The sequence below is a fragment of the Mya arenaria genome, chromosome 5 (assembly GCF_026914265.1).
Source record: "Mya arenaria isolate MELC-2E11 chromosome 5, ASM2691426v1".
In the NCBI taxonomy this organism is placed as follows: domain Eukaryota; kingdom Metazoa; phylum Mollusca; class Bivalvia; order Myida; family Myidae; genus Mya; species Mya arenaria.
Window position 1 is genome coordinate 31,423,148 of NC_069126.1, and position 21,216 is coordinate 31,444,363.

At 37.9% G+C, this 21,216-nt stretch overlaps 2 protein-coding genes across 2 annotated transcripts; one reads left to right on the forward strand and one right to left on the reverse strand.

Annotated features, from left to right (window-relative positions):
* Positions 1-1,310: 1,310 nt before the first annotated feature.
* On the reverse strand, positions 1,311-10,631 carry LOC128235614 (uncharacterized). The gene is made up of 4 exons (XM_052950421.1): positions 10,622-10,631; positions 8,350-9,531; positions 2,731-3,579; positions 1,311-2,593 (listed from the first exon to the last, which is right to left on the reverse strand). Exons 1-4 carry the CDS (start codon positions 10,629-10,631, stop codon positions 1,311-1,313), a joined length of 3,324 nt encoding a protein of 1,107 aa, XP_052806381.1.
* Positions 10,632-10,851: 220 nt separating this feature from the next.
* On the forward strand, positions 10,852-21,216 carry LOC128234677 (uncharacterized). The gene is made up of 7 exons (XM_052949080.1): positions 10,852-10,969; positions 14,813-15,328; positions 15,944-16,066; positions 16,409-16,617; positions 17,084-17,163; positions 17,456-17,757; positions 19,175-21,216. The coding sequence occupies exons 1-7, from the start codon at positions 10,909-10,911 to the stop codon at positions 19,246-19,248; spliced, it is 1,365 nt and encodes a 454-aa protein (XP_052805040.1). The 5' UTR covers positions 10,852-10,908; the 3' UTR covers positions 19,249-21,216.

Below are 21,216 nucleotides of genomic sequence, written 5' to 3' on the forward strand. Positions count from 1 at the left end.
TTCAAGGTGAAATGATTCATATCCGATTTTACAAATAATTGACGCAACCCCACATAGGAGCGTGGCTGTAATTTCCTGGAAAACGAAAGGAAAAGTATGGAAATTGGATTTCGAAAATCTCCGTGTACGTGGATAACAAAATGAATATGGGATTCGTGTGGAAGGTTACTTTTAAAAGGTAACTTGTATGTGTTATATATTCAAGTCATTGGGCTGTATACCGAAAACGAAACTTGGTCGAATTGACATTAGTAATACTTGTAAATATAAGGTTGCTATGAGCTGTAAACAATGGCTGGATTATTGAAAAAAACGCAGTCAGCACAATTGCCTGAGCTCCTTAATATGACGAATACATGGTTCGTTTGTTAACGAATTAACAGACAAAGAAGATATCAAGGTGAGAAATCACGTGTCAAAAATTTCAACGTTGCATCGTTCTACAAACTTCCGTCAAGTTGAAATTTTTGCGAAGGATTGCATCATTAAAATACAAGCAAATCTAAAATATTTGACACGTTTAGTAGCAGATTTTTGCATAATCTTTTATAGGGTAAGAACTATTTTCATATATTTTCTGTCAAAAACAGTTATTTAGTAGTTAACGTCACTTCCGTGTTTGTTTTCAACGGTTGTAGCCCGTGATGACCCATGTGAGAACCCCTTTAGGTCACGTGATTACTCACCCTGGATACGTGCCGAGATATGTGCCGCTGTTAACGACGTGACTGTCTCGTGTGCTAGAAGATATCTAGCGGTGGCAGTAAGAACATATATTGTGTGCACATACGCATATGCTTTAATGGAAAGGTTGGCAAACAAGGTATTTCAAGCACATGGCAAGAACGTCAAACGTTTCTTTATCGGAAATCAAGGTGAGGTAAGTGGTAGTCTGGTGACGGCCCAAGTGAGGTGGAATTCCTCACCTGAAGCGGTGAAGTTTACATTTGGCTATATTTTCGAGGAGGCGAAAACCATTGACTGGTTCATCATAACCTTTGGTCACCCTAACACAGTCCAAGGCAAGCTCTGGAGGTTGTTCGGTTGAGAGAATGTTGATAGTGTGTCTCAGAATTGTGCATGTTCAGTGTTACAATAATTTGAAAATGTTTAAAGAGATATTCAAACCAGTGGATCGGCGATAATGTAATAAGTTTTCATCTGAAGACATTTCTTGTTCATACCAGTGAACAAACTCCGAATGATCTATGGAATGAGGTGCACTTGATCAAGTGCATTTACAGCTTTATTTTAACGCTGTACCGTTTTCTAAAGGCGGGTATTTGTCCCCACGTTCGACGTATTTGCGGTTAAGTTGAAGATACACAAACAATACAGTTGCAAACAGACGACGGCTTGGAAAGCAGCTTGGTGTTCAGATTCACAAATGCTTGGTCGCGTCTGAATGGCTTGGGAGGCTTACTGTACCGACTCCCACAGGCTGGGTCGCGTCTGAACGGCTTGGGAGGTTTACTGTACCGACTCCCACAGGCTGGGTCGCGTCTGAATGGTTTGGGAGGCTTACTGTACCGACTCCCACAGGCTGGGTCGCGTCTGAATGGCTTGGGAGGCTTACTGTACCGACTCCCACAGGCTGGGTCGCGTCTGAATGGCTTGGGAGGCTTACTGTACCGACTCCCACAGGCTGGGTCGCGTCTGAACGGCTTGGGAGGCTTACTGTACCGACTCCCACAGGCTGGGTCGCGTCTGAACGGCTTGGGAGGCTTACTGTACCGACTCCCACAGGCTGGGTCGCGTCTGAACGGCTTGAGAGGCTTACTGTACCGACTGCCACAGGCTGGGTCGCGTCTGAACGGCTTGGGAGGCTTACTGTACCGACTCCCACAGGCTGGGTCGCGTCTGAACGGCTTGGGAGGTTTACTGTACCGACTCCCACAGGCTGGGTCGCGTCTGAATGGTTTGGGAGGCTTACTGTACCGACTCCTACAGGCTGGGTCGCGTCTGAATGGCTTGGGAGGCTTACTGTACCGACTCCCACAGGCTGGGTCGCGTCTGAACGGCTTGGGAGGCTTACTGTACCGACTCCCACAGGCTGGGTCGCGTCTGAACGGCTTGGGAGGCTTACTGTACCGACTCCCACAGGCTGGGTCGCGTCTGAACGGCTTGAGAGGCTTACTGTACCGACTGCCACAGGCTGGGTCGCGTCTGAACGGCTTGGGAGGCTTACTGTACCGACTCCCACAGGCTGGGTCGCGTCTGAACGGCTTGGGAGGCTTACTGTACCGACTCCCACAAGCTGGGTCGCGTCTGAACGGCTTGGGAGGCTTACTGTACCGACTCCCACAAGCTGGGTCGCGTCTGAACGGCTTGGGAGGCTTACTGTACCGACTTCCACAGGCTGGGTCGCGTCTGAACGGCTTGGGAGGCTTACTGTACCGACTTCCACAGGCTGGGTCGCGTCTGAATGGCTTGGGAGGCTTACTGTACCGACTTCCACAGGCTGGGTCGCGTCTGAATGGCTTGGTCGCGTCTGAATGGCTTGGGAGGCTTACTGTACCGACTCCCACAGGCTGGGTCGCGTCTGAATGGCTTGGGAGGCTTACTGTACCGACCTCCACAGGCTGGGTCGCGTCTGAATGGCTTGGGAGGCTTACTGTACCAATTCCCACAGGCTGGGTCGCGTCTGAATGGCTTGGGAGGGTTACTGTACCGACTCCAACAAGCTGTGTCGTGTCTGAATGGCTTGGGAGGCACTGTACCGATTCCCACAGGCTGGGTCGCGTCTAAACGGTTTGGGAGGCTTACTGTACCGACTCCCACAAGCTGGGTCGCGTCTGAACGGCTTGAGAGGCTTACTATACCGACTCCCACAGGCTGGGTCGCGTCTGAATGGCTTGGGAGGCTTACTGTACCGACTCCAACAAGCTGGGTCTCGTCTGAATGGCTTGGGAGGCTTACTGTACCGACTCCCACAGGCTGGGTCGAGTCTGAATGGCTTGGGAGGCTTACTGTACCGACTCCCACAAGCTGGGTCTCGTCTGAACGGCTTGAGAGGCTTACTATACCGATTCCCACAGGCTGGGTCGCGTCTGAACGGCTTGGGAGGCTTACTGTACCGATTCCCACAGGCTGGGTCGCGTCTGAATGGCTTGGGAGGCTTACTGTACCGACTCCCACAAGCTGGGTCTCGTCTGGACGGCTTGGGAGGTTTACTGTACCGATCCCCACAAGCTGGGTCGAGTCTGAACGGCTTGGGAGGCTTACTGTACCGACTCCCACAAGCTGGGTCTCGTCTGGACGGCTTGGGAGGCTTACTGTACCGATCCCCACAGGCTGGGTCGAGTCTGAACGGTTTGGGAGGCTTACTATACCGACTCCCACAAGCTGGGTCGCGTCTGAACGGCTTGGGAGGCTTACTGTACCGACTGCCACAGGCTGGGTCGCGTCTGAACGGCTTGGGAGGCTTACTGTACCGACTTCCACAGGCTGGGTCGCGTCTGAATGGCTTGGTCGCGTCTGAATAGCTTGGGAGGCTTACTGTACCGACTCCCACAGTCTTGGTCGCGTCTGAACGGCTTGGGAGGCTTACTGTACCGACTCCCACAGGCTGGGCCGCGTCTGAACGGTTTGAAAAAGCTAATTGTACCGACAAAATTGACGTTAATTGGCATCTCAACGGTTTGGAAAACTTATTGTACCGACTTCCATAGGTTCGGTCGCATCTGACGTGCTTGGATACCACGGGAATACACTGGCTTGGGGAGCTTCCTTTTCGTTATCAGCACGAAAACGTTCCTGGTAAACTAAATGATTTACAAACGGTGAGTTTAGTTGTTCTGTCAAATTAATCATTTTCTTTGTATAATCTGATAAAAAGTAGATGCACAAAATGTAATGCATACTTTTTTTAGTATAATAGTTATTTTCTTTGTAAAATATTTGTTGTGAATCGATTCAGTAATTTACTGTTAATTATTTTAATACTAAAGACGTTTTGTGTATTTTTTTTATTCCAAGTCATAAATGTTTTTGATGTAATTGTTATTGGCCATTATGATATATTTATGATGATGTCGATTTTATATTGAAAATATGCTCGTATATTTTTTTAATGTTATTTTGTCTAAAAATGAAACCATTATAAATTGTGCATACAGAAAGATCTGCCTCTGGTTTAAATGTTGAGTTTACAATTTGGTCTGATCCTCAAATGTTAATACATTTCATTTGTTTGTGATAATTAGAATGACAGTGTCGTGTCAAGTAAGTTTTCTTCTTCTTCATGTATAAGTGGCACTGACTGGTGTCCCATAAAGATGCACTATTACTCCCAAATGAAATTTACCATAGTTAATTCAATTGTTTAAATTTACCAAAAAGGATTAATAAATGTCGAAAACAATGGTTCTTATGAAGGATACTGTGTATAATTGTAAAAAAATGTGCAGAAAAAAACGGATTTTTTACCTTATGAGACGATAGAAGATCACAGTAAATCTTATAGCATTCACCAATCATTTAATATTTTTGCGTTTTCAGCTATTAAATACACATTATAAACTTGTTATCAGTAATTAATATTTCCCATGAATGCATTATTAAGTAAGTAGTTGAAGGTATATCACTCAAAATTAACGTTTGTTATACATGTGTATGTATTGATTTTAAATAAGAGTGTCACTTTAAATATTTCTAATAGTTTCCTAACGTATGTTCATTTCCTAAAAAGTTAATTGTCAATTTAAAGGAAAATTATAGATGTTTTCATCAATAACGAACATGTTTTCAATAAAGTTAAGTCCATGAACAAAAAGTATATAAAGTAAAGTGAAAAATATGCACTAAGGTAAAAGTGATGTAAAGTGAATTTAATTCACTCCTTATCATATTTTAATATGTCATTACGAAGATAACGTGGTTTAAACAGTGTCTATCTACCCGATACCCGTTATATAGAAGACGATCATAAAAGATATAAGTTATTAATAAATCAATATGAATTATTTATTTGTCTCAGTGTTTCTGATTTTATCATGGATTAATGTAGTAGCATGTGGTAAGTGCACATAAATTATGCTTATAATCCTCTTGCAATCTCAGAGGGAACTGGTTCAACAGGTATTGGAATCCCACGATGACATCTCCCTGTCCTTGTTTGATTAGCACACAATCGTAGCTAGCAAAAACACATATATAGTTTGTTAAGTCTTAACGATATTAAATATTCGTGTTTGAAAATGTTGACATACACTTGTTGTTTTGTTTTATTGAATTATTTCAAACAAAAGCAAATTAGGGATTCCTTGGATACTTATAATTAGCAGAGTTGGGATTCCTTTGGTAAAACCGATATGATGTAATGATCATATAAATTTGTAGAACAAAAACTGCAACATTAAACCTTAATGAATTAAATTTTGGCGGAGCGATCGAGTGAGGCAAGCGAAGCGAGTGAGCATTTCGTATTCATTTAGAATTTTACTAAATATGTTATAAACGTCCTAGGTTGTATGGAAGAGGGAACTCTGAAATAGTGATGTAGTATTTTAACGATTAAGCGTGGTACTAATTAAAGGCCGATACATGAAGGTTATATTATAAATTGATATTGTTAACACGACAAGATTTTAAAATTATAAGAATACAACCTACATTTTCAGCCAATGAAATTGCAGATAGACAATCATTAGTACTAGACTTAATCATTAAGAATTTTAAGAATTTGTTTAAAGATCCGCCTTCTGTGAGGTGAGGGCGCATAATTTTAACGATGACGTTATGTGAGCAACATTTGTGCGCGCTTGTCGGAATGGGGCTAGTAGACACCAGAGGATTCAATTGCTGAAAATGTATGACATCGCTTACGATACTTATGTGAAACAGAAACAAGCTCAGTAGCAAATTAGTTTAAACACAAATCCGGTTTAATGGCACTGGGTAAACGCCAAAGACATAGAACACAAAAAAAAAAAAAAAAAACACAAACAAGAAACATGGCAGAACAGCACAAAACTCCATAAACAGCACAGTGAATACATACTATATATATATAAAAACTAGGTATGTTTATCAAGGATTGTTAGGTACCGCCTTGGAACGGTCAGTAAAATGTAAATTAATACGACACATGCATCTTTGGCAGTTTTTGCGCATTTTTCAAATTCGAAATTTACTTGGGTTGTCTACCAATGGGAAACCTGGTGCGCTATTTTCAATCGGGGAACACAGATGAGACAGCAACATGATTAATGCGTTTATTAATTTAATCATGTAAATTGATGCATTATCGGCCTCGTACTAGCTCGCATTGACCATTCTAGGCTTGTTTTGAGGAAATACTGTATTTGCCGATTTTAGACCATCTGATGTTAAGTCAGTTTTTTTTCCTTTTCAGGCTTATGAAAAAAAAAAACGAATCAAATGTTTGTTCCAGTGTAAAATCTCATTATTTTACCTCATGACACCAAAAGTTAAATTGACTTCAAATCTTTAATCTGCACTTTTATTGGTCGTCTTTGCTGACCCTTAAGAGAAAATTTAATTGTCATTAAAATATAATGATTGTGTTATTATAATAAATGTTAGCCTACGGCTTAAAAAGAAATACATCTGGTTTGGGGTTACCAACCCTACCTACGAATTAGGCGCCAAACTTACTGTTTTTTGAGTCCGTTGGAAAAAAAATAGAATTAAAAATATATTAAAAATATATATGCATGTTTTAATGTTGTTAAAAAGCTTTATACTGATAAATACTGATATATTGATTACTTTTACGCGATAAAGCAATGATGACAATAAAGTTCTTACATAAAGCTTCATATATGTATATATAAATTACAGATAAGCCTACCTACCTTACCTGTTTTTGAACAAGATGTTACGCTAACCACACCCTTTGTTTGAGGCCTAGGGTAGTACTGCTAAACGTTTCCATTCCGGTCATTATAAAGGCCACATCTACAAAAATACTTTGTAATAAATCCACACAGATAAACTACCGACACGAACTAACTCATGTTTAAATAATTCTACTTAAGTTCAAGGTGAAATGATTAATATCCGATTTTACAAATAATTGACGCAACCCCACATAGGAGCGTGGCTGTAATTTCCTGGAAAACGAAAGGAAAAGTATGGAAATTGGATTTCGAAAATCTCCGTGTACGTGGATAACAAAATGAATATGGGATTCGTGTGGAAGGTTACTTTTAAAAGGTAACTTGTATGTGTTATATATTCAAGGCATTGAGCTGTATACCGAAAACGAAACTTGGTCGAATTGACATTAGTAATACTTGTAAATATAAGGTTGCTATGAGCTGTAAACAATGGCTGGATTATTGAAAAAAAACCGCAGTCAGCACAATTGCCTGAGCTTCTTAATATGACGAATACATGGTTCGTTTGTTAACGAATTAACAGACAAAGAAGATATCAAGGTGAGAAATCACGTGTCAAAAATTTCAACGTTGCATCGTTCTACAAACTTCCGTCAAGTTGAAATTTTTGCGAAGGATTGCATCATTAAAATACAAGCAAATCTAAAATATTTGACACGTTTAGTAGCAGATTTTTGCATAATCTTTTATAGGGTAAGAACTATTTTCATTTATTTTCTGTCAAAAACAGTTATTTAGTAGTTAACGTCACTTCCGTGTTTGTTTTCAACGGTTGTAGCCCGTGATGACCCATGTGAGAACCCCTTTAGGTCACGTGATTACTCACCCTGGATACGTGCCGAGATATGTGCCGCTGTTAACGACGTGACTGTCTCGTGTGCTAGAAGATATCTAGCGGTGGCAGTAAGAACATATATTGTGTGCACATACGCATATGCTTTAATGGAAAGGTTGGCAAACAAGGTATTTCAAGCACATGGCAAGAACGTCAAACGTTTCTTTATCGGAAATCAAGGTGAGGGAAGTGGTAGTCTGGTGACGGCCCAAGTGAGGTGGAATTCCTCACCTGAAGCGGTGAAGTTTACATTTGGCTATATATTCGAGGAGGCGAAAACCATTGACTGGTTCATCATAACCTTTGGTCACCCTAACACAGTCCAAGGCAAGCTCTGGAGGTTGTTCGGTTGAGAGAATGTTGATAGTGTGTCTCAGAATTGTGCATGTTAAGTGTTACAATAATTTGAAAATGTTTAAAGAGATATTCAAACCAGTGGATCGGCGATAATGTAATAAGTTTTCATCTGAAGACATTTCTTGTTCATACCAGTGAACAAACTCCGAATGATCTATGGAATGAGGTGCACTTGATCAAGTGCATTTACAGCTTTATTTTAACGCTGTGCCGTTTTCTAATGGCGGGTATTTGTCCCCACGTTCGACGTATTTGCGGTTAAGTTGAAGATACACAAACAATACAGTTGCAAACAGACGACGGCTTGGAAAGCAGCTTGGTGTTCAGATTCACAAATGCTTGGTCGCGTCTGAATGGCTTGGGAGGCTGGGTCGCGTCTGAACGGTTTGGGAGGCTTACTGTACCGACTCCCACAGGCTGGGTCGCGTCTGAAAGGCTTGGGAGGCTTACTGTACCGACTCCCACAGGCTGGGTCGCGTCTGAATGGCTTGGGAGGCTTACTGTACCGACTCCCACAGTCTGGGTCGCGTCTGAATGGCTTGGGAGGCTTACTGTACCGACTCCCACAGGCTGGGTCGCGTCTGAACGGCTTGGGAGGCTTACTGTACCGACTCCCACAGGCTGGGTCGCGTCTGAACGGCTTGGGAGGCTTACTGTACCGACTCCCACAGGCTGGGTCGCGTCTGAACGGCTTGGGAGGCTTACTGTACCGACTCCCACAGGCTGGGTCGCGTCTGAACGGCTTGGGAGGCTTACTGTACCGACTCCCACAGGCTGGGTCGCGTCTGAACGGCTTGGGAGGCTTACTGTACCGACTCCCACAGGCTGGGTCGCGTCTGAACGGCTTGGGAGGCTTACTGTACCGACTTCCACAGGCTGGGTCGCGTCTGAATAGCTTGGGAGGCTTACTGTACCGACTCCCACAGGCTTGGTCGCGTCTGAACGGCTTGGGAGGCTTACTGTACCGACTCCCACAGGCTTGGTCGCGTCTGAACGGCTTGGGAGGCTTACTGTACCGACTCCCACAGGCTTGGTCGCGTCTGAACGGCTTGGGAGGCTTACTGTACCGACTCCCACAGGCTTGGTCGCGTCTGAATGGCTTGGGAGGCTGGGTCGCGTCTGGACGGCTTGGGAGGCTTACTGTACCGACTTCCACAGGCTGGGTCGCGTCTGAATAGCTTGGGAGGCTTACTGTACCGACTCCCACAGGCTTGGTCGCGTCTGAACGGCTTGGGAGGCTTACTGTACCGACTCCCACAGGCTTGGTCGCGTCTGAACGGCTTGGGAGGCTTACTGTACCGACTTCCACAGGCTTGGTCGCGTCTGAACGGCTTGGGAGGCTTACTGTACCGACTCCCACAGGCTTGGTCGCGTCTGAACGGCTTGGGAGGCTTACTGTACCGACTCCCACAAGCTGGGTCTCGTCTGAACGGCTTGGGAGGCTTACTGTACCGACTCCCACAGGCTGGGCCGCGTCTGAACGGTTTGAAAAAGCTAATTGTACCGACAAAATTGACGTTAATTGGCATCTCAACGGTTTGGAAAACTTATTGTACCGACTTCCATAGGTTCGGTCGCATCTGACGTGCTTGGATACCACGGGAATACACTGGCTTGGGGAGCTTCCTTTTCGTTATCAGCACGAAAACGTTCCTGGTAAACTAAATGATTTACAAACGGTGAGTTTAGTTGTTCTGTCAAATTAATCATTTTCTTTGTATAATCTGATAAAAAGTAGATGCACAAAATGTAATGCATACTTTTTTTAGTATAATAGTTATTTTCTTTGTAAAATATTTGTTGTGAATCGATTCAGTAATTTACTGTTAATTATTTTAATACTAAAGACGTTTTGTGTATTTTTTTTATTCCAAGTCATAAATGTTTTTGATGTAATTGTTATTGGCCATTATGATATATTTATGATGATGTCGATTTTATATTGAAAATATGCTCGTATATTTTTTTAATGTTATTTTGTCTAAAAATGAAACCATTATAAATTGTGCATACAGAAAGATCTGCCTCTGGTTTAAATGTTGAGTTTACAATTTGGTCTGATCCTCAAATGTTAATACATTTCATTTGTTTGTGATAATTAGAATGACAGTGTCGTGTCAAGTAAGTTTTCTTCTTCTTCATGTATAAGTGGCACTGACTGGTGTCCCATAAAGATGCACTATTACTCCCAAATGAAATTTACCATAGTTAATTCAATTGTTTAAATTTACCAAAAAGGATTAATAAATGTCGAAAACAATGGTTCTTATGAAGGATACTGTGTATAATTGTAAAAAAATGTGCAGAAAAAAACGGATTTTTTACCTTATGAGACGATAGAAGATCACAGTAAATCTTATAGCATTCACCAATCATTTAATATTTTTGCGTTTTCAGCTATTAAATACACATTATAAACTTGTTATCAGTAATTAATATTTCCCATGAATGCATTATTAAGTAAGTAGTTGAAGGTATATCACTCAAAATTAACGTTTGTTATACATGTGTATGTATTGATTTTAAATAAGAGTGTCACTTTAAATATTTCTAATAGTTTCCTAACGTATGTTCATTTCCTAAAAAGTTAATTGTCAATTTAAAGGAAAATTATAGATGTTTTCATCAATAACGAACATGTTTTCAATAAAGTTAAGTCCATGAACAAAAAGTATATAAAGTAAAGTGAAAAATATGCACTAAGGTAAAAGTGATGTAAAGTGAATTTAATTCACTCCTTATCATATTTTAATATGTCATTACGAAGATAACGTGGTTTAAACAGTGTCTATCTACCCGATACCCGTTATATAGAAGACGATCATAAAAGATATAAGTTATTAATAAATCAATATGAATTATTTATTTGTCTCAGTGTTTCTGATTTTATCATGGATTAATGTAGTAGCATGTGGTAAGTGCACATAAATTATGCTTATAATCCTCTTGCAATCTCAGAGGGAACTGGTTCAACAGGTATTGGAATCCCACGATGACATCTCCCTGTCCTTGTTTGATTAGCACACAATCGTAGCTAGCAAAAACACATATATAGTTTGTTAAGTCTTAACGATATTAAATATTCGTGTTTGAAAATGTTGACATACACTTGTTGTTTTGTTTTATTGAATTATTTCAAACAAAAGCAAATTAGGGATTCCTTGGATACTTATAATTAGCAGAGTTGGGATTCCTTTGGTAAAACCGATATGATGTAATGATCATATAAATTTGTAGAACAAAAACTGCAACATTAAACCTTAATGAATTAAATTTTGGCGGAGCGATCGAGTGAGGCAAGCGAAGCGAGTGAGCATTTCGTATTCATTTAGAATTTTACTAAATATGTTATAAACGTCCTAGGTTGTATGGAAGAGGGAACTCTGAAATAGTGATGTAGTATTTTAACGATTAAGCGTGGTACTAATTAAAGGCCGATACATGAAGGTTATATTATAAATTGATATTGTTAACACGACAAGATTTTAAAATTATAAGAATACAACCTACATTTTCAGCCAATGAAATTGCAGATAGACAATCATTAGTACTAGACTTAATCATTAAGAATTTTAAGAATTTGTTTAAAGATCCGCCTTCTGCCACTCATCCGATTAACACTCCCTGTGTCCGAATTTGGCGTTTACAATGTATCTGCGAACTATAACAAAATAAACTCATTTTTACCAAAAATATTTAAATGTTACGTTTATGAAAATTTAATGATAAAATGAAAATGGTTGTTAACTGAATGATTCGTCAATACAAATAAGTATGTATCTTTCCTATGCCGAACTCTATAAAAAATGCGATTTTTCAATAAATTCACTAGTATCTTAAATCGGCCTCAGTGAATTGTTGGCGTTTACAAAGTAAAATATAAATATTATTGCATACCGGACAAGAGTTCAACCATTTAAACACTTCTGGAAAAATCGATCCTTCACGCAACATGCGCGTCATGATGTTACACCCCTGACTATATATCTTAAAACCTTGATAGACAGATTAGGAATTCCTGCACATAGTTATACATGACACCTGAGATACTGTCTAGATACCTTCTTGAAACCGATGATACTAGATATCTTCTTGATATTTCATTTACTGTCTAGATACCGTTTTGAAACCTAAGACAACGTCTTAAAACCTTATTGACACATAAGATACTGTCTAGATAGCTTTTTGATATCTAATATGCTGTATTGGTACCTTCTTGACACCAAAGATATTGTCTAGATACCTTCCCGATACCTTAGACATTGCTTAGATACCTTCTTGATACCAAAGATATTGTCTAGATACCTTCCTGATACCTAAGACATTGCTTAAATATATTTTTGATACCTAAGATACTCCCTAGATACCTTCTTTATACCAAAGATATTGTCTAAATACCTTCCTGATACCTAAGTCATTGCTTAGATACATTTTTGATACCTAAGATACTCCCTAGATATCTTCTTGATACCAAAGATATTGTCTAGATACCCTCCTGATACCTAAAACATTGCTTCGATATCTTTTTGATACCTAAGATACCTAGATACCTTATTGATACCAAAGATACTGTCTTGACACCTTCCTGATACCTAAGACATTGCTTTGATTATTTTTTGATACCTAAGATACTCCCTAGATACCTTCTTGATACCAAAGATACTGTCTTGACACCTTCTTTAAAACTCAAATACTGCCTAGATACCTTTTGGACACCTAAGATAATGTCAAGACACCTTCTTGACATAAAGATACTATCAAGATACCTTCTTGAGACCTAAGATATTGCCTAGATACCTTTTTGAAACTCATGTGCTGTTATGTACCTTTTTGACATTAAGATACTATCAATATACCTTTTTGACACCTAAGGTACTGTCGATATACCTTTATGACACCTAAGATACTGTCTAGATACATTCGTGATTCCTATGATACTGTCTAGATACATTCTTGACACCTATGATACTGTCTTGATACCTTCTTGACACCTAAGATACCGTCTAGATACCTTCGTGATACCTAAGATACTGTCTAGATACATTCTTGACACCTAAGATACTGTCTTGATACCTTCTTGATTCCTAAGACACTGTCTAGATACCTTCTTGATTCATAAGATACTGTCTTGACACCTTCGTGATTCCTAAGATAATGTCTTGATACCTTCTTAATTCCTAAGATACTGTCTAGATACCTTTTTGATTCCTAAGATACTGTCTTGACACCTTCTTGACTCCTAAGATACTGTCTAGATACCACATTGATTACTATGATACTGTCTTGACACCTTCTTGATTCCTAAGATACCTTCGTGATACCTAAGATACTGTCTAGATACCTTCTTGATTCCTAAGATAATGTCTGGACACCTTCGTGATTCATAAGATAATGTCATGATACCTTCTTGATTCTTGAGATACTGTGTAGATACCTTTTTGATTCCTAAGATACTGTCTTGACACATTCTGGATTCCTAAGATACTGTCTAGATACCATATTGATTACTAAGATACTGTATTGACACCTTCTTGATTCCTAAGATACCTTCGTGATACCTAAGATACTGTCTAGATACATTCTTGACACCTAAGATACTGTCTTGACACTTTCTTGATTCCTAAGATACTATCTATACCTTCTTGATTCATAAGATACTGTCTAGATATCTTCTTGACACCTATGATAATGTCTAGATACCTTCTTGACACCTAAGATACTGTCTAGATACCATCTTGATACCTCAGATATTTTCCTATCTTTTCTCGTATTACGGAACAAAGTTACATATTGAAACAAACAGTTTAAGTAGTGCTACCTACATTTCTTTGGGAAATGCATATCGTTCCTTATTTATTTTGAGCAGTATAAATTCTATTAGTCTCTATAAAACGCAATAAGTTCTGATAAAGTATTGTTAATGCCGAAATGAAGTATGATTTCATGGTAATATTTATTCAAAAGTCAGTCATGCTTTTTACAATAATATGAATTAAGTAGTATACCTATACTTTCAGAAAAATATATAATGGTGTTTAGCTTATATATATGTAATAATGTTCTTTGTTGTGATTAGCCAACAGCCTAGTCATAAATACGTATTATTAATTATCATGTGTGGAATTATTGAACCACATACCATACGTGTAGGTGCTGAGTGTTCTTATTGTACCAAACGACCTTGCCATCACATGTTTTTCATAGGGTCATAAATTGTAAACAATATGGAATTCTCTCTGCATTTTTACGACTCCTTTGTCACTGAAAGAACTTTTATGTTGTGCATTTTCTGTACCCTTCAAGTATTTGTCATAAACGCCCATTTCCCCCAGATAATGGCTCAATAATGGCATAATAATATCCCAAGAGAAGAACGCGTTTGTCGGTTTTGTCTAGATAATATTAACATTTTTGTTTTAGACTGTGAATACCATGCATTCTTTATATGTTGTAAATATAATGATATACGAACGCAATATTTATTTAATTGGTATTCTAATGGTACTGAATTAGAAGATTTTTTATAGGTTATTAAACACAAATCAATTTACGAAAACTAGCTTATTATGTATACCATCTCCTTCTAAACATTAATGGTTAAGGGGAAGTAATCATGATTTTTATTTACACTTTGCTTGTATCGATTAATTACCCTGACACAACTCATCCCTTTCTTGTATGTTAATTACTCAATAAACTGTTGACTTGACTTGTTAAAAAATTGTATTCAATAATGTCGTATGTATTCACATTTCAGGATATGACAACCAACCACCGGTCCTTTGCATTAATTGGCTCCAGAGTTTTGCAGAGCAAAAAACGTTTATTGAAGCGAGAGATTTTTTGGGAACTTTTATTGACGACATTGATGAAGGCAGTATTGTAAAAATAGATGTCGTGTACGAAAAAGGCAATTATAGAAACTTAACTATTACAAAGGATCCTACAGATGCCAAATGGGAAGAAAACTTGCTTAGCATTAGCAACGTGGGAACTGGAAATAAAATATCCGCTGAAAGGTTGAACTCCAATTTCAAACAATGCTTTCATAAATTATCCCGCATAATGCCAACACGAGCCAAGATTAACGTCATCTTGACTGACCCAAACGTTGAGATTGTCGGTGCATTTCGAGACGAGAATGTTAAAACGTATGTAGTATTAACTGGAGAAGAAAGAAAAGACAAAGAACCCTGGCCAGCTTTTGCTACAGACGAGGAACATGTTTTTTACCTTAATGAATCGAACAGATTACGTGAGCTTCTGAACAAAGGTAACATTTTCAGTGTAAGAAAATCGTATACGTCTATAAAAAGTTTCTACGTCATCTTACATAATCATTTATTTTAATATCCATAATTAAATAATTATCAATTAATTGAGCCTCACACAATGACTCTATAATCATATTATGTTGCTTAACATTGTTTGGGCCTTATTTGTGCCATGATTAAGGGGCAAACGTGAGATTGAGCGCTCGAATACCAGTTAAATCACAATTGAGTTATTGCTTTTTTAATGACCGTGTCAACGCGGTTACATCAACATTTATATTGTCATTTGTGTTGTCTTGTGCCGTTGTCTCTCTGATGTTGCGTTTGTTCGGCCTTGCTTAAGGCCTTTAATCAATATATTGATTCAAGTGTAGTGTATTTGACAGTTTTCTTTTTATTAAAAATATGTAACTGACAAAACAGTTATGTTTTGAAACCGTTTTGATATGTTACCTCTTTAAAAAAAAATCCATACTCCATACATTTAAGTATATTATACACAATTGTTGTAAAGTTACGTAGGTCTGCTTTTATTTGTTGACATACGTTTAAGAAGCAATGGAATCTTGAACCACTGCTGTTTCAACTTTAGCATTTTTTAACTTTTTCTACAGATGCGCAATTACTATGTGGGATTCACGAGTACATGGAAATGCATTGCACGCCTTGTAGTGACGTTTGTCACACGGATGGCCATGAACCATTGTGTGCCACACAGTACAAATTTGTGTGCAAATGTAAGTAATAGGGATATTTCAGATATTGTTTTGATGTCCATGTGAATTGACAATGTCTAAGATATGGAATCAGACGAAAACATTTATGTGAACAATCAGGTTTAGGAAATCAACATAAAATTTCTCAATACATAGACGGCTCATAAAGGCTATGGTGCATTAAGTGTCCTTCAATTTGCGTTGAACATGCAATAAGATTGAAATAAGAGAAAAAACAACAATAAGGCGAAAGTAACCTACAATAGTATTTTTAAGTCCCGAAGCAGGTTTATATCATTTAAACTTACACCAACAAAAAGAAAGTTATATGCATAATTGATATTTATAAAACTTTTGATTCAGATTATCTCCAGCATCTATACGAGGTTGCCAAAACCGAGGCAACAGCCAACCACGATGCGACGCGTGGGACAACACCAGCAAGACAAAATGTTATTAACGATGCAAAGCAACCAAGATATGATAAAGTTGAACTGACCGCTGTAATATTGCCGATAGTAATTGGTATCGTTGCTGTTATTGCTGTTGTTGCAGGAGTTTATTGGAGAAAGGTGTGTGAATGCCGACGAAATATTGAGTAATTCAGTTATTCACGTTGACAAATTTTGCGATAAATCCCCTGAAACCTGATTTAAGGATAAAATACTAAGTTCTTAATGTATGCATAAGATGTAGCAGTAATATAAAAAAAAATACATTGTTGTTTTTCATCTGTTTTTTTTTTAAATCTTTATTCAATCAAAACTATTTTCTTTCACATTGTTCTTACTTACTGAAATACAGTCGAACCCCGTTGGCTCGAACTCCCAGGGACCGGCGAAAATACCTCGAGCCTCAGAAATTTCGAGCCAAGCGATATTGCTTACATTCAGTTTAAATAAATCGGTCTTTTACATCAGGTTCGAGCCATCGAGGAATTCGAGCCAAGCGAGTTCGAGCCAACGGGGTTAGCCTGTATGTAAACGACTATGTAAATATGTAATTGACTTATTAGTGATAGTGTTTTTATATTAACAGTGCAGAAACGCAACTCATCGTGGAGATGCTCAACACGACAGGCCACCTTCTGTCGTGTCATCAACTTCTCGAAATCAAAGGTTGTTTTTTAAGGATTTTCTGATTATTAAAAGTATATGTCGACAGCTATTATATCTCACCAGTAATTGGCGCTGCTCTAAGATTATTTTTTTTTGATTTTTTAATAAAGTAAGTTTTTTTTTGCGTATCGTTTTTAGTACAGGTACACTTAATTCATTAGGTAAAATAAATGTTTGGAAATTTGCGTGGTAGTCACTGTATGAACGGGTCAACCCATTGACACGAGGAGCCATTTAGTAACGATGTCTCTACAAAATAATTGATCGGTATTATTTTATTACTACCTATCAGCTACTTGTCGGTGGCCACTACCGATGAAACTCCGTCCCGTGTAGGAGATTCAACTCCGTCCATTGTTTTGCCGCCAACTCCGCCATATAGGTCTCCTACCACTTCTAAGAAAACTCCACCCAGACGACCACCACCACCGTCCGATAGATCTTCAATTTCGTCCAATATTACTTCCCCAAATCCGCCTCAGAGACCTACATCTTCGACTTTTGGGTCTACAACTGGAATTCCAGTGGTTCAAGATGATGATGCCACTAACGAGGAAGAAAACATCATGCTTCCACTAAAGCATGTCCTAAAAGGTAAGTTGTCTTGTAGACTACGATCGCATATTGTCATACATATTTGGCCGATTGTACAGAATATTCCTAAAGTTAACAACTTAAATAACGACATATTTCATGATTAGCTCATATATATTTAAATAAAACAAGCACAGCTGAAATACTTGTCTCCCACCCTAGATAAGTAGGTCCAAGTATTTCGCCATGCTGGAAATCCTTATTGCCCTAGGACATTATGATAAGGTATCCGTATGGAACTGCTTTTGCATTGTCATCACGCACCCCCCCCCCCCCCCCCCCCCCCCCTTGTTGAAGACCGTCGTCTGTAGCTCCATGAAAACCTTGTCTTGTGCCAATATTTAAAATCATTTCTCGTTTGAAATGGCACCAAAAATGTTTTCACTCTGCATTTAAGAAATAAAGCTGCACACTCTATTTAAAGACCTCTTTGACTGTTTACATATTTTGAATCACTGCGCGCATATGTGTATGACAACCACAAAATTTCACGCGAATTATTTTCAAAACGAACGAAATAGTTCCAGCGAATAAAATAAGATTTTTTTAACTGAGGTTGGAGAAAAGTTATCTACAATGGCCGCTCGTGTAAGATAAATGTTCATTTCAACCCTCGCGCAGGGTGTTCTGCGGCAACTCGGTAAACCTTTTTTGTGCAAAACACCCTACGCTCGGGTATGGACGAACCTATTTTACACGAGCGGCAATGGAAGATTCTTAAAATCTCTTATCTTGTTTAATATACTGCTGATCACAAATGTATCCATGCACATTCCGGGGCCATTAAGATTTGAAAGTTAAAAAGGATGACGTTAACATTGACGAGGAATACTTGTTTATTTTCGCATATAACGTTCAAATGACGTCAAACTTGCATATGACGTCACAAATATTTCATATGACGTTTTGGCGGTTTTTCAATATTATCTGAGCTATAGTGTTGGAGGTTATTACAATTGCATTACACATATGTTAACTGAGCATTTTACTGCGCCGGTTGCGCGTTACCATGGTTTTAAAAGGGGCCATATAGAGAAAAGGGCAATACAAACATATTCGGCAATAACATGAAACGATAGAAAATACTTAGCGGGTTAAAACGGTATATATATTGTTACACTTGACCACTCAATGTTGTTATGAGTACGCCAGTCCTGCTTATTTTGGATTATCCCTCGTATGTTTTTGTCGGTTCCAGTTTTACTATCGAAAATTGTTGTCTATTTATTCGAACTAAAATATGACCTCTATTTCACGTAGGATATGCCAGACGAAAACTGTTTTCGGTGGAACGATCCCTTGCGTCGAACACGAAAATAAGCGTTTGTTTCTTTACATTTGTGGAAGTTACATGTTCTATTTAAATTTCCCCAAACCTCTTCCCAGCTGTACATTAAGCAGTCATCTTTATTTACAGAGGCAGATGTATGGGGAGCCAGAGATTATCAGCCCGTATCTGATACACACGCAGGTGTGACACCAGTGCAGTAATATAGTTATTGCTTTGGAGACAAGTTTGACCATGAAACTGTGAGAGAAGATAATATCTTGAGATGATGACAAAGTTGGATGTTGTGGTCGAGAGGTATCAAAAGAAGTTAACTGTTCTATCACAATAAAAAAAAGTAACCGAAACACTATCAACTTACATAATGTGAAAAAGTGTCATAAGATAAGTACTGTTAAGGAATTAGTACGAACTATTGAGGGAATTTAACATTGAGACTTAATAATCATCAAACTAAAAGCAGACCTTGAAAATTCCAAAACATACAATGATACATTTCGAGGGCAAAGAGAAAGTACACATAAGCACTTTCAAATAAACCTTTTCCGGATGTTCGATACAAGATACAAGACATTTTAATCAAATAACAGTAGCTCTATGATCTATTGGCGGGTTAATGAGAAATTGTATTGTTAATCAAAATTAGAACCCAGTTATTTTTATATAATATAATGATAATATTATATTATATTGTTGTATAAATGTATGTTTAATTTTACTCCTAAAATGTATTTTTAACAGGGTCCGTGTTAAATTACGTTTTTAGTCAAAAATTAAACCGGTATTTTTTCATTTTAATGTACAATTTATACAAAAAAGCAATGATTAAAAAAACTAACAATATAACTTGTTAATACAATGTATAACAATTATTTACAAATTTTATGTCCATAATGACTGCATCAAATAATTTTGAAATGTAAGAATTCGCTTTCCTAAGTCTGAGTTTAAAACTCACCTCAAGACGTTGGAGAATATGGGCCCTGTTTTATTAACTACAATACAAAACAATAGTTATTTATTTTTTATAATACACAAGGCCACCGGCCCAAAATACAAATCTATAATGTTCAAAGAGTGATGTATATTTTTTGTAATGCATGCACTATAAATACACTTACATATATCATGCTCTGTAAGTTTTTAAACAGGAACAATAATATATATAATTATATATATTTAATTTCGTTTAAGTAAGTCTCTCTTAATTCAAATGATAATTTTCAAGTACTTCGACAATGTATGTATACAATGAGTTCGTTCATCTGTCAACAACTGTACACATTTTGTTTCACTGTTAACAATTCTGTCCATGTTAAGAAGATAAATAGTCTGTAATTCCTCGTATAGTGGGCAATCTGTAAGAAAATGAATCTCATTTCAACAACATGTACGTTTCTCTTAAGGCAAAATGTGCACAATCTGAAGTCTCCTTCAATATTTAAATGTCACCCTTATTCAATATTTAATGCATGACTTGAACATCTTAAGTTTGATAATATTCTATTATACTGAAACCCTGTAAAGTGGACGACTGCCAATATTATTCTGAATAGAAATCATGAGAAATACAAATCTAATATGTCAATGACTGGATCATAATTTGAGGCGTTTTAGATTGTCAGTTTATAAATTTTGCCTGTATGTGATATGGATGGCGTTGATAATGGCTGAATCTGTATTTTGACATCCTGTTTTTACATGCGATGTTTTGTCTCACGATAATGTCTATTTTTGCATCATTACTTTCTTGCCCATAGTCTTCAAAAATGGTTTGTTGCAGTCTGTTTTACATTTTTTTACAAAAAAAGAGTGTTCAATATAAAAATAGGTCACTTAGAATACTTGTATCGTTCTATTGCGTGTATGTAAAATAGTTTATAAGTTTAACATTAGCATTTGAAGTCGTAATATTAAATTTAATTTACCAAAAATCAACAACACTATACATCCGTGTAAAACAATTCCTGAATTATAACTAGATCCAATTTAGTTTGTTAAGTAAAAATAGGGATACGCACAAAGGCGGCTCTAGATTTTTAAAATACGTCCCTCCCTATGAACCGATACAAATATGTTTAAAGTGTTAGCAGGGGGGTTGGAAGGTTGGGGTACTCCACAAAGAATCGTCCATTTGGGCGTATTTTATTAATTAATCTGTTTTATTGAAA